General features: G+C 39.3%; 1 protein-coding gene across 2 annotated transcripts in view; it reads right to left on the bottom strand.

The window, feature by feature from the left end:
• Nucleotides 1-15,247, bottom strand: part of VPS8 (vacuolar protein sorting 8 homolog (S. cerevisiae)) — a 351,425-nt gene that overhangs the window by 87,221 nt on the left and 248,957 nt on the right. For both annotated transcript variants that reach the window (XM_006884085.1, XM_006884086.1), the window contains exons 41-43: nucleotides 11,859-11,939; nucleotides 9,918-10,087; nucleotides 5,661-5,826 (exon numbers count right to left, since the gene is read on the bottom strand). In XM_006884085.1, the coding sequence (XP_006884147.1) occupies nucleotides 5,661-5,826; nucleotides 9,918-10,087; nucleotides 11,859-11,939 (417 nt within the window). The remainder of the gene's footprint in view (nucleotides 1-5,660; nucleotides 5,827-9,917; nucleotides 10,088-11,858; nucleotides 11,940-15,247) is intronic.

The raw sequence follows: 15,247 nt of genomic DNA, 5'->3' as shown, positions 1-15,247 counted from the left end.
GCTGTACAATGACTAGCGATGATAGAAAGAGAATTGATGCCTTTGAGCTGTGGTGCTGGAGAAGAGTATTAAATATACCGTGGACTGCTAGGAGAACAAACAGGTTTATCTTAGTGAGGGTGAAACCAGGCTACTCCTTGGAAGCAAGGATTCTGATGCTTTGTCTGACATACTTTGGGCATGTTACAAGGAGGGGGCCAATCCCTGGAGAAAGATGTCATGCATGGCAGTGTGGAGGGACAGCGCAAGAGAGGAAAATCTTTGATGACATGGATTAATTCAGTGACTGGGGTACTGGAGATAGCTGTGTCAGAGACAATAAGGTTGGCACAGGATAGAGCAGGGTTTAGAACTGTTGTACATAGGGTCGCATGAGTCACAAGTAAATCGACGGCCCATAACAATAACAACAACAACAACAACGGTAAGCAGGAGTGGCATCCACTTCCTAAACAACATGCCTCTGGAAATCCTATGAACTTTGATAAATGATCTAGTTACAGAAAGACTTCAGGCCTTTTGTTCATAAGGTTGCTATTAGTCATGCTCAACTTGATGATGAACAACAACGATTAAATGCACAAAATTTCAAACAAAAGTAAAAGAGCCATAACCGCCATCTCTCCCACCAATTTAATTCACATTAAAGTCAGGGACTACCGTTTATATGACAGGTTTCTCAACACAGTTTCAAGAGGCAACTTTGGCCTCTGCGATTCAGTCAGGATTATTACTAAATCTATTAATATAGTTCTATTTTCATCATGATTTTAAAGTCCTTGGCTGTTCATTTCAATATTTGATTTCAACGTTTGATAGATCTGCCTCTATTGACACATATTCTCTTGATTTAGGCTATACTTTTCTGGGTAGTCAATGGAAATTTTTATTAGTTTGCATACAATTATTCATATCCATTGTTTCAATCATGCACTTTGTTTTATATAATTATTCATATACACTGTATTTTAATTAATTCATGACTATTGACCTATGCCTATTATCATCCTATCTTTTGTTTCTTGCTTGATCCTTTTGCACCGTGAGGACAGTCTGAGCTCTGGCCTTGTTGTTACTGTTGTTGTTTGCTGTTGTGTGTCATCAGGGCGGAACAGATCTGTAGCTGAGCCTCCAGCAGGTTTTCGGAGGCGGAGAACTAGCACAGGAGGTGACTGCCCATCTTCCTCCCCTACAGCAGCTGGTGAATTAAACCATGTGCCATTCAGCTAGAAGTGCGACTTGTCACCCATTGGGCCACAGAGATTGTTTATTTTGATTTTGCCCTGAGTTTTAGGGACAAACTTTAATAAAGCATGGCTCTTCTGCAGTTTCCATGAAATTGCTGACATATTTACCAAGTCCCTCTAACTTGGCAGGACTTGTTCTCCAGATACAGTTCTAGACGGCGGCTGAAATCCCCATTCACTTCCTTAGTCCTCCTGCTGCTGCCTCCTGGGACTCTTAGAGCACCATCCCATGCTCCTACAATTTAGGGACTCCCTTCCCTATAGAATCTTCCTTTCTGAGATTTCCTCTCTTCATTTACAGCTCTATTAGCAGTCTTGAATTCTGATCTCTGCTTCTTCATTCCACTAGAGAAGCCTCTTTCTTATCCGCACTCCAGTGTGAAAGGGGAAGCGGCCCTCAGAGTGGAGAGCTCCTTCAGTGCGTGCCATCTTTCAAGGGGTATGCTCTCTATAGTTTCTGCCTGCTTCAAATTACTCTCCACACAAGTACTATTGTCATTTTTTTTTACTAGAACTTACAACTGGTAATTGGCAAACAAGTTGGTTCAATACAGGCTACTCAGACATTACTGTAATTGGAACTTTGTACTATTCTTCAAACACCTTTTCTAGATCACTCTTTCCCCTTGATTCTTAGAAAACTTTTACTGAAAGTATATTTTGCCACTGGAAGCAGTTCCACAGTTTATTGTTGCCTCTCCCCCTTCTTACTTTCTCCTTGAATGTGATTGTGGATAATTTCTACTGTTACATACTCAAGTTCATGAATCTTTTACAATAACCATCTTACTGTTGACTCCACTCAGTATATTTTTTTATCTGATACGGCAGCTGGCTTGAAGGCTCCTGTGGAGTGGTTCCACTCTGGAAGATGGTTTCTCACGTCTTGATGAGGATCATGTAAGGAATGTTTTGGTTTGTGTTACTGTTTTTTCCCTTTCCACAAGCGGTGTCAGCTGTGGTTAAAATACTCTCGGGTAAAATGAATGAATTTTGGGATAAACATTCTTTAAGTGGTATAGCAGTCATCTATTTGAAGGCACTTGGAGGTGCTGTGATGCTGAACACTGTGCCATAGTTGTGTCAAATACTTTAATGGAGGAGCTTCCAGATTGATTCAGGTTTGGAAGCAGAAGTGGCAACCACTTCCTAAATCACATGCCTCTGGAAACTCTATGAACATAGAGAAATGAGGGAACAGGTCTTTTGTTCATGGGGTTGCTACAAGCCGTATTCGACTTGATGACACTTAACCACTGCTCAGTGAGACTAGTGTTGTCATATTTTTGAGGAATATTCTACTAAGTTATATATTACTCTTCTGTCAGTTTGCTGTACTGAGGTAATCTGGCTTGTTGTGATGATGCTAAACCTTGTGCCAAGTCAGACAGTGCTTGGTGGAGCTCCCAGTTTAAGACAGGTTTAGAAGCAGAAGTGGCATCCACTCTCTAAACCAAATGCCTAAGGAAACTCTATGAACGTGGAGAAACAATGATATTTATAGAAAGGCATCAGATCTTTTGTTCATAGAGTCGCTATGAGTCATGCTTGACTCGATGGCAATCAACAACAACAATAAGAACAACACCATTGCAGTTTTAATTTTTAGATATTCTATTTAATTTTTATAATATCTCTATCTCTTTTAAAGATACTCACTTTCCCCAATAGCTTTTTTAACTTTTGGAATACCACTCATAATCTGATTTATCTAAATCTCAAAAGATATTAAGCAGACACACCGACAAAGGAGATTAATCAGAACTGACTTTGACAAGCACTGTGGCAACTGGACAATTAAAACAGACATTCGGATGGCGGGGAAGAAGAACAAACTGGGGAGGAGGGTAGAGAGAATGGTGCAGCAATGAAGGAATGAAAACCCAAAATCCCTGTAAATGTTCATTAAAACGAATAAAATTTAATAAAAAAAAAAGATATTAAGCAATGAGGCCCTCCCTCCAAATCTCCTTTCAGGGAAGGAGGTCTGTCCCTTTGAGGATGTAACTTTCTAATAAATCATTACTATTTCACCCTAAAAAAATGTATTAAGCAATGCATTTCAAAAGTTTTCCCCAAACAGCTAATTGTTCTTTTTTTTTTTCTGAAGTTTTAAAGAATGCAATTTAAGTGCTTCTGGTACTGAACATACTGGTCTTGAGAACTTCATACCCTCTATGACACATTTAAACTAAAACCTAGTAAAGGTATAATTATTTTTCTTTGGAATTTTACCAACTTGATCATTGACCATCAGTTATTATCTTTAAAATATTGATAGTAAGTTAATTTCTTCTGTCATCCTTAGTCACTGTCCAAGTTTGAGTTGTGGTGTTGGAAAATAATACTGAAAACCCCCCAAAATGCCAAAAGAACAAACAAATCTGTCTTGGAGAAAGTGCAACCAGGGGGCTCCTTGGAGGCGATTTTAGTGAAATTGTCTCACCTACTTGATCACGCTGTTAGAAGGGGCAAGCCCTTGGACAAGGACATCATGCTTGGAAAGACGGAAGGTCAGCACAAGACCCTCAACAAGATGACATGGTGACTGTGACAACAGACTCAAAAATATCGGATATGGTGAAGGTGGTGCAAGGTGGGACAAGGTTCAGATCTGTTATTCATAGCGTCACTGATGAGTCCTGGTTGACGAGATGTGCACAACAATGTACTAATATAAATGAAAAATGTTTACTGAAAGAAAACATAATAGTGAGTACTTTAGTTGAAAGGAGATTTATTTCATCTGTGGGTAATAGTAGAGAAAGCAGAACTATGGTAGATAAGTGGGGTCTATTCTGCTGATTCAAAAGTTTCAGATTGAGAAAGCCTGACCAGGACAGGAAAGAAAAGATAGAAGGGAATTTCAGTTATTTCTTTTGCTGGTGGAAAATGAAAGTGCTTATTACAAACATGAGCGAGCCTTCTGGCAAGTGACTCTCACCCTGTTTTGCACATACTTGTTGACAAGTAACTAATGCATCCGAGGAACTGGCTGTATATGTTAAGCAGGTGTGACAGAAGAGAAAGATGGAAACAACCAGACAAAAACTTTACGTCCCTTAAAAGTACATTTTTGAGTGTAATTGTGCCATACTGCTGAGCTAGAGTAAAAAATGAAGGAAAACTTAGAAGACTATAGAGGAAAAAAAAATTCAACAAAAACCTGTCTACTAGAACGATGTTGTAAAGGCAGAGAGTAGGTGGACAGGTGGCCAGCACTTCTGGTGTGGAGCAGCTCCAGGGGAAACCGGCTGTCTCCTGCCTCCTGGGACCTCTCCTGCGCTAGCCTCCCCATGCAAGCCTTGGATGCTCTGGGCGAGCCTTTATAATCATGGCTGGCAGATTCCGAAATGAAGAGAACAAAGAAGAACTTTGGTGAGATAAATTTTAATAGAGCCATTATAATATAGATTGAATACTGTCATTTTAAATTTTCTTCTAATTGAAAATGTCAACTGTTCACACAATGCAAGATACTGTGACTAGCAGTCAAGTGGTACGGGTATACTTCAGATATTAGCTTTACCACATCTCAGTAAAGCCCAGGATGATAAAGGAAAGAAGACACTGAGGAAGGGGCAAGACAGCGGTTCGGGGAGATGATGGTTGTGCATCTTGAGTTCAAATATTGAGCCTCCTTCTCTGAGCTACAGTTCCTTCAACTCTATTATCTTCATAAAGCTGCAGGAAGATTAACTTAACATGAACCACGTGAGAACAACGAAGGCATATGCCATGCAAAATGTCATTAAATGATCAGAAGTGCATCATGATCTTTGAAGAAAGGCACCTGGCTGAGAAAAGCACACATGGAGCATCTGTGTATGCACCTCTCCATCATCAGCGCTACTGAAAAATAATACCCCTGTGCTCCTGAACACGACTCATTAGCACTGTAGCATTTTGGACTTGCTGACCGGCTACTTTGCCCAAGTTCCTAAGTAGGCATCCTTGGATAAACCGGACTCTAAGAGCCACAAAGGCACAAAAAGTCTTATTTAAATATGCCTTTCCACTTGATTCCCCTTCTTACTGACTCTTAGCTTTACTGGGTGAATCCTACTCAATCTAACTCGAGAGTCTACATTTTTTTGCATCTTACTTAAATCCCTGTTTTTCAATGCTGGGCAGAGAACAGAGACTCATCAAGCAGTAAACAAGACTGAACACACTGGGTGTTGGAAAATCAAGAGATAATTCTGTTGAAGTTGCTAAGACCTGAACTGATACAGAGGCTGCAAAAATGGACTCAAGAGTAGCAACTCAGACAGCACAAGCACATGTACTGTTTTGTTCTGCGTCAGGACAGACGAGAACAACAACATGCCCTCAGGAAAACAAGGTCAGGCCTAAAAAATATTTAGTTCAGAAAGACCAGCTCTATCTGGCTATGATATAGGACTGACTTACCTGGGATGACATTATCCTTCCCTTCTTAAGTTCAGAGGAATTTTCACTCAGTTTTCCCAATTTGTTGCCTGAGCTGCATTTGTAGCAGGTCCATCGTGTCTGGCCCTCAATTTCCACAGTGCACTCTTTGTTTTGCAGACAAAACGAGTGATACAAATGTCCACAGCTGGAAAACAAAGGCAATCCATTTTCACTTTTCATTATGATGAAATCAATAAAAATGAACTCTGTAGTATTTGCATAGTAAAGATTTCTAATAAACTGGAAAACACTAATGATTGCACAGAGGAAGAAGCAAGAAAGGAAATTCACTTCCTGTCCTCCTTTTTAAATAGCCCAGACTCACCTATTAGGATTCGAATCAAAGTTCTTTGACAACCAACCACCTGGGGCTTGAGCTGAATTTCTGTTTATGTCTCAAAGTAGGAAATACTTTTAGACAATTAAAAAAAATTACTTAGGGAAAAATCATGATTATAGAATAGCTTGACAGTATGAGTGGTTCACCTCAAGGGAGGGGTCGTGTCTGGATTAAGCATTTACAAAAATGTCCGCATTAACCAAGCATCTCACAGAATTTTCTCTCATGGTTTGGAGGTTTAGGGTCTTGGTTTCATGAGATATCACAGGTAACTGGCCCACAGATGTGTTCAATGCTTCTGTTCTATCTCTCAGTGCATCAAACAGTGCCTGTGTTTCCAAAGCTAAAAGTAGTAAATCAAGGCATACCAACTGGTCTCCACTCACCCAGCCTAACACAGATAGTAAAGACAGTAAGGAATAGGAAGAGAAATAGGATACATGGCTAACTACCTCTGTGAACAACTGCTTCTGCTGCCATGAAGCCAGGAGATTAAGGTGGTACCTGGCTACCACTATAAAACATTCTGATCAAAAGTTCCACAGAAGAATCCTGATCAAGAGGAGGAAACAACTGAAAACTCATGAGCTACAACACATTCTGGAGTCATGAAGGGTAAAGATCTCCTGAGATAAACTATACATATATATATATATATATATATATATATATATACACATATATATATACATATATATATACACACACACATTTTGTTGTTGTTGTTGTTATATGTCGTCGAGTCGCTTGTGACTAATAGCAACCCTATGTACAACAGCCCCAAACCCTGCTCTATCCTGTGCCAATCGCACTGCCTCCGACATATCCATCCCGATTACCTTAGTCACTGAATCAATCCACCTCATATAGGCTCCTCCCCTTCTGCGCCGTTCCTCCACCCTCCCAAGCATGATGTCCCTCTCAAGGACCTGTCCCTCCTTATAGCATGTCCAAAGTATGTCAGACAAAGCCTCAGAATCCTTGCATTCAAGGAGCCGCCCGGTTTAACCCTCTCCAGGATGAACCTGTTTGTCTTCTTAGCAGTCCATAGTACACTCAATACTCTTCTCCAGCACCACAGCTTAAAGGCATCAATTCTCCTTCTATCCTCCCTAGTCATTGTCTGACTCTCTGATGCATAACAAGTGACTGCAAAGATCATGGCCTGTATAAGGCACATCTTAAGTCTCCAGAATGACACCATTGCTCTTCAGTACTTTGGAAAGGTCCCTAACAGCAGACTTTCCCATTACAATACGTCTTTTAATTTCCTGGCTGCTGTTATATTATATTATATATATATATATACACACACACACATACACACACATATATGTATACATAAAAATTATATATAATATGTATACATAAATTACCTATAATAGATATATAGAGTATATATAAATATAGAAAGTATATATATACTCTATACTTTCTATATACACATACTATATATACACACTACATATATTTACACATACTATATATACACACTATATATATATACACACACTACATATATTTACACATACTATATATATAGAGACACACACACAAACACAGTATATATATAAAACAAACTCCTGTAATCTTCTTAAACCAAACAAAAGTTCATGTTAGTGAAAAATTTCTGCTTAGATCATTATGGTTACCTATATATCATTATATATTATTGATAATGTGTTAAACATTATATATAATATGTAAGAACTATATGAGATCCAATTAACAACAGTAACTTGAGAGATGAAGTAGGAACCTTAGGACACAGTGAGTTTATGCTAACGGAGGAGGAACAACTTAGAAAGGAAGGTAAGAAAGTCGCACAATGTACTGAACTACAGACGTGGAAACTGTTGAAGTGGTATATATTTTGCTGTTTATATTTTTTCAATAATAAAAAAAAGTAAGCTTTATATGTATATATATAGATGGACAGACACACAAATAGGTTAGTACAACAGTAAATTCCTACAACACTCCTGTGCGGAAACTCCCTACTGAATGTAGGAAGTTAGCAAATTAAGTCTCTTAGAAGTTGAGCATTCTGTTCATAGACACTGAACACCAAAGTCTCCAAGTGTAGATTCTTTTAAACAAAACAAAACAAAACAAAACAAAACAAAAAGTGGTGTGGATTCTTGAATTAGGCTGAGTGACACTCAAGGAACAAACAGAAAAATCCAGTGAGAAGGGGAAGCAAGTCCAAAAATTTTCTAACAGACCCAGGACATATTCTGGTACATAAGTAAGGAACTAATCTCTCATTTCAGAGCTTCTAAGAGTTGGACCTAATATTGAAAACATGCGCCTGTCTTACAGCAAGATTATATTTTCTTTTTCTGTTAGCTGCTCTGCCAGAGTAAGACTGACATTAATAGTCCTTCTGATTGCAAGTCTACTCCTCTCTTCCTGTGGAGAATTTTAAGAGATGGTGCATGCTAGCTGCACTTGGTGTCTCCAATTGTCTTCTATTCTCTCCTGAATGCTCTCTAATCAGGCTTTCATTCCCAGCACTCCCCTGAAACAGCTCTTGTCAAGATCACCAATTATTTTGCTGTGAAATCTAACAGACAACTCTTAGCCCTCAATCTTCACATTTCAAATCCTTGCAAGATTTTCTTCAACTGAATATGAAGTATTATTCTTTGATCATTCTTTTCGCTTCCTCATTGACCATTTTTCTCAGTCAGCTTTACTGATGCTTCATTGCCCCAGAAGTCAAGCCTTGGAATTTTCTGTCACTATCTTTGCTCTTATATTAGTGATTACATCCAGTTGTTGTTTTTAGGTGCCTTCGAGTAGTACTAATTATTACCTATGAGAACTACTTACATGCCCTATGAACAAGGACTCCGAACCCTGTTCTATCCTGTGCTGTCACCATCGTCTCTGACACACTTGAGCCCATTTTCGCAGTGACTGTTGACATTAACGTCATTTGAGCCATTGCTGCAGTGACTGAAGCTCTGATGGCCTGATGAGTAAGGAGCTGCACAGCTAACTCAAGGCACGCAGTTTGAATTCACCAGCTGCTCTGCAGGACAAAGATGGGTAATCGACTCCCGTGAGATTTACTGCCTCTGAAAACCCACTGGAAGGTCAGCTAAGAGTTGGTTCTGACTTGAAAGCACATAACAGCAGCTTGATATCCAGTTATATAATGTTAAAGGAGAAGTTATATGCTTAGCACTACCAAATTTACAGCTTCAACTTAGACCTCTGCCTTCAATCTCATATGCTGTCTTCTTAAGAAAAAAATAATTTTGAATGGAATGGCAAGAAGCAGCAGTGCAATCCTAAAGGCACATGGTTCAAGAACACGAGCTGCTCTATGGGAGGATGGACAATCTCCTCCCAAGTGATTAATTGCCTCTGAAAAACTGCTGGAGGGTCAGCTATGGGTCAGTTCTGGCTTGACGGTACACAACAACAGTACTTAAAATCATCTAATCACTGAGCTTCCAAGGCTGTAAACCTTTGCAGGAGGAAACCACTGACCTTTCTCTAGATATTAAATTTAGGATCATCATCTCCCCGACTCCTGCTAGTCCACTTCCACCCCATTCTCTCCTCCTCAATCAGTGGTAATGCCGATCTTTTCCTGTGCTGAGCCCCAAACTCCGGCACCATCCTTGATCATCCCCCTTCTTTGTGGCTCTTATTACCCTACTTATTTACACGCTCACCATCTTAGCCGCAACTCCTCTCCATCCCCATCCAGAATATAAGGTCGACAAGGGTGGGAACTTCGTCCATCCTGTTCCTGCCTAGAGTAACTGACCAGACCCATCCACCACTGGGCATGTGCTGCCACGCGTACAAGTCATTTCCACCTAGTTAGAATCATTCGTGTTACACACATCACCTGCACACTGCTTCCTTCCCTTTCTTACCTAAATACGATAATTTCATCAGCCATTTCTTGGCGTCTCTTATACTGCTGCAAACAGACAGAGCAATAGTCCTGCTTGGGATTCAAGCCTCTAGTGACCGAGGCTCTCAGATTGCACAGGGACCAGTGGAGATCCTGGTTGAGAAGGCTAGTGGTTGTCTCCAGCAGGGTCTATGAAACAAAATATAGACCAATGACTGTTCATTAAGGGAAAGAGAGGGGAATAACTCTTGTTTAGTTTTCAACCACTAACACCTGGAGTGACACTGCGTGGTGGCTGCCAGTTTTATGGAGCTGCTTCTGATTATGATGAACCTTTGAGGACAGAACAGCCCCACAAAACTCCCAAGGCTGGGAACTTCTGAGTTTGCAAAACAGCAACCATGCCACCAGCGGCTGAGTGTGCAGACAGTGGTCCCACCTGGAAACAAAGCTGAAGAAGTAAAACAAACATAAAAAAAAACTCTGGGACTTTAAGCAGTGGATCATAAAGTGCCGAGTAATGAGGAGAGCATTCATTAAAATTCTCAAACTAATTATTTCAAATATGCTACTAGTTTCTACTGAGAAATGTATGCTTTGCCATTTAATTCAGGACTTTCAAGTTTCTCAGGAAACCCAAATCTATTTATTTATCACATTTACATAATGCGTGCTCCCTAAATTGCTCAAAGTTTTATAACAAAGAGCACAGCTTAGTTAGGATCCCTGATTTAAAAAAAAAAAAAATTTAAGCAGAAACTGCAGTCATGGCAATGTTTCAAATAACCTTTTCACTAGCAAAGCTAATGGCCATTACTGAGTTTTCATCTCCCTTGGGCACAGAGACCACATTTTCCTGATCAGCACTTAGGAGTCATTTGAATCTACTCAAGATTGTGACATCTGTCATTAAGTCACATAAAGACATTTTCACAGCTCTCACATTAAGGCATTTAAAGGGCTCTATTTGCTTATGGAGTATTGTTTTCATACTATATCTAATTCTCAACATTCATGCTTATCATTTAAGTACTCTGTCTTTCACAGATATTTAAACACCCAGGCTCGTTCCTGGCAGCCCCAAAGGGGAGGACAGAGCTAGGTGCTGCCTGCTCTCCTTACTGTAAAACCCAGTCCATTAACTTTACCCATAATGCAAGCTGTTCCTTCTAAACGTCTAACTGCTCTAATTCTTTCCAATCAACCTCACATTTTCCTCCTCTCCCACAGCTCCAAAATTGGCAAAGACTTTCTGACTTGCACTCAGTTTGGATGCCTCCAGGGGCATCAGGCTTCACTGGTCTATGCTTTGGCAAAACTACAATTCTTATGACACTCTAGGAAAGGCTTTGTCACTGAGAATTTTATTTTTCTTCTCTCAGATTCTTAAAAAAGCAGACACTGTATCTAACATGCCTAAATAGCACTTTCTTAGGTGGCTCAATGGTCACTTTGAAGTTGTACACCACACTGGCTCTTACTGAGAATTAAAGCTACAGGCAATTTTGAGTTAAGGGAAGACTAATGACCATTTTGGAGTAGTGGTAATTATCTGCTTCAGAAGGTTTAAAAGAGCACTCATTTAATTTTATTTTATAATTCTCTATACTCAGTCTGTCTTTTCTTTTTCATGGATTATATCCTTGCATACAATTATTTAGTCATAGTATAGAAAAGTTTTCCATACTTTTCATTTTGGGGGAGAAATGGTAAAGATTTATTCTCATCTCCAATAAAATAAGAATGGAAAAGTGAATCTGAATTCTATTTATCCCCACATTTTGGCTACATCTCTATAAGTAAAATAAAGTTAAAGATTTTTAAACATTATAGACAAAAAGTACATCTCAAAATGACACATTTCCACTAAACAGATAGTAAATTTCAAAGAAAGTGTAGGTATAAAGAAAAACAAATTCTTTCTACTTTAGGATGGGCTTAGAAATAGTAAGTAGCTTACTTGTTCATAGTTAAAAGTTTCCAACATGCCCAATATAAGTCCCTGGATTTCTCCAAGTTTTCCTCTTCCATAAACTGGGTCCTAATTAGGGAAAACAAAACAAAACAAAACACACAAAAAAAATTCTATTATGATCTTTTGTATTTTTAAATTACTTTAAAATATAAGTGATCTGAAAAAATAAAATACTCTAAAGCCTTTTTCTACAGTCATAGGATAGCTATTCTTCCACAAATGTCTTATTGGAAAAGGCCATCAGTTTTCTGTCTGGCCATTAAAATATTTTTTAAAAAATATTTTAAAAGAAAAAAACTTTAAAAACCTATCCACACCCCTTGCTTAACAATCAATCTTCTTTGCAAGTCTAATTAGATTTTACTTTGATTTTGTTTCTTTATATCAAAATCCCCTTGAATTGATTGTCATTCGCAGTGACCCTTCAGAACAAGGAAGAACGAACCACATCACAGATTTCCTCATTATGCAAGTTGATCTCCAGGCTGTGTGGAGGTTCAAACCACCAACCTCTTGGTTAGCAGCTGAACAGAAACCATTTGAGCCAAGTAGCCATAAAACTCTTCATAATTAAACAGATTCTGACTCATAGAGACCCTAAAGGATTGAATAGAACTACCTCATTAGGATTCCAAGGCTGTAATCATTCTGGAAGCAGAAGGCCACATCTTTCTTCCTCAAAGAAGCTGGTGGGTTTGAACTGGTAACCTCTCCGTCAACAGTTTAACTACTGCACTCCCAAGACTCAGTCTCCATCATGTCAAATATAAATTTTCTTTATGTTCTTCTTATGTGCTACATTAAAACCAAAGTCTCAGGAATATCCAGAATTTATCCAATTAATCCCTCCCATAAGGGTAAAGAAGTCACTACCCATCTTCAAACTCAAAGCATCGACTCCAGTTAGGAGACAGGCTGGATCTGAGAAAGCAGGTTTCAGTTTGTTAAAGCTTTTTGATCAACAGTAGATACCCAAGCAGTCACTGTCTCCTCCACTGCTTTTCATGTGAGGGAGGCCAGGTAACTAATTCATTACATGCCTTTTGAAAAATGCAAAACTAGTGTACAAAAATAAAACAAAACTGAAATAGCTGCTCAGAAGGAAACACAGGTGATATGTTAAAACACAGTCTCTAGTTTCCAGAGAATGAGAGAGGAGAGAGTGGGAAATGTATTTCTTTCTTAGTGTACAAACTCCAAGTTTTTCACCTGATACTTTTAGATATATTTTCTAACTTAATAGAATATTATGAACATCTTCCCATATAATCAAATAATTCTTACTAGCTGTGGGGTATGAATTGTGTGGAAATGCCATGTTTTACTCATCTATTCTCTGTCATTGGGATACTCAGGTTTTTCTTCTTCCTTATCCAATAATAATTGTGTAAATGCTTGTTCTGAGCTTTCGAGTTTTCTCCCAGATTCAAAGAACATCATCAATGTGCATTGCAAAAGTGCCCACCAGAAGGATGTTTGATATAATTTATACTCCAACCAGTGTACCTGTATGATCATTTTTATGCACCTTACATAGACTGTGAATTAAAACAATAAAAGGTTATAAAGGAACATGTCAAGTATATTACTTTGCTCTAACACTTGGTTATGTATGTCATAAATGATGCTGTTGCAAGCCAACTAGGAGACTCCATGTATACAGTAATAATAGTAGGTGATCATTAAGTGGATGGTGGTTGTTACTATTAAGCAGATAATCTGGGATTTGTAATATAGGTATATCAGAAACCTTTATTTGAACACAAATTTGAAAGCTAGACAGTGAACAAGGATGACAGAAGAGTAAGAATGTCTTTGAGTTCTGTTGTGGGAGATGAGTACCCACTATCTCATGGATGGCCAAAAGAACAGACATGTCTTGAAGAAAGCGCAGCCAGAGTGTTCCTGGGAGGCAAAGAGGCTCAAGCTTTGTCTCACATACTTTGGCTATGTTATTAGGAGGGACTATTCCTCAGAAAAGGACATCATAATTGGAAAGGTGGTGGGTCTTAGTGACTTTACACAGTGACCGCAGCAACGAGCTGAGGTAACTGATGTCAGAAGTGATGAAGACTACTTAGGCGAGGACAAGGTTCAGATCTGGTGTTCATAGGATTGCTATGAGTTGTACTTGACTCGACAGCCCCTAACAACAACATATCAGAAACGAGGCTTTTAATTAAAATACTGGTCCTCCCAAGTACCGCTTTACATGTAAAATACTGTTTGATGGAAGAGTCCATTGCCATTGAGTCAGAAGTGACTCACAATTGACCCTGATGTGAGTTCTCAGAGGCTGTAACTCACACAAGAGAAGCCTGCCCATCTTTCTCCCACAGAGCATTTGGTGGATTCAAACCACCTGCCCTGGGGTTGGCATCACCACTTCTTACTATTGAGACACCAGAGCTTCTTTCTTAGAGTTTCTGTTCTTCTGTGCTGTCAAGTTTACTTTAACTCCAAGTGACTCTGTAAACAATGGCTCCAAATATGCCCTTTCCTGAGTCAACCTCAGGCTCTCCGACACACCTTAACCCATTGCCACAGTAACTGTGCCAATTCAACTCATCTAGGGTCTTCTTCTCTTGTGCTGACCTTCTATGCTTCCAAGCATGATGTTCTTCTCCAAGGTCTAGTCTCTCCCAACAACATGTCCAAAGTATGTGAGATGGAGCTTCAAAATTCTCACCTCCAAGGAGCACCTCGGTTTCACCCCTCCAGAACAGACCTGTGTGTTCTCTTGGCAGTTCATGGTATGCTCAATATTCCGGTCCAGTACCACAACTCAACTCAAAGGCATCAATTCTTCTGTCATCCTTAGTTACTATCCAGCTCTCAAGAAGCATAGCATAGCTTGGATCAGATGCACCGTTAAGTCCTCAGATTAGCATCACTGTTCTTCCGCACTATGGAGATGTCCTTGACAACAGATTTTCCCAATGCAACTCGTCTTTTGATCTCTTGATGACTGTTGTCAAGGGGGTTGATTGTGGATCTGAGCAAGATGAAATAATTTACAACTTGAAGTTTTTCTCCATCTATCATGATGCTCCCTATTGACCCAGTGGAGAGGAGTTTTGTTTCCTTGATGTTGAGATGCAATCCATACTGAAAACTGTAGCCCTTCATCATCTCCAGCAAGCCCTTCAAGTCCTCCTCACTTTTGGTGAACAAGGTTGTGTCATCTGCATAATGCAGGTTGTTAATGAGTCTTCTTCTCATCCTGATGCCACACTCTTGTTTGTTAAGTCCAGCTTCCTGAATCATCTCTAGGACTAGTAAAATGTTGGTGCTATAAAAGCAACTATGAGTTTTGATGTTACGGAAGGAAAAAGGCTGTAAAAGCAAGAAAACTTAGAAGAAAAGATGCTCAG

This window comes from Elephantulus edwardii, unplaced genomic scaffold (assembly GCF_000299155.1).
Source record: "Elephantulus edwardii isolate Elephantulus edwardi_28Jun2011 unplaced genomic scaffold, EleEdw1.0 scaffold00031, whole genome shotgun sequence".
Classification (NCBI taxonomy): domain Eukaryota; kingdom Metazoa; phylum Chordata; class Mammalia; order Macroscelidea; family Macroscelididae; genus Elephantulus; species Elephantulus edwardii.
The sequence above is the reverse complement of the archived record's forward strand: the minus strand, read 5'-3'. Positions and strand labels throughout refer to the sequence as shown.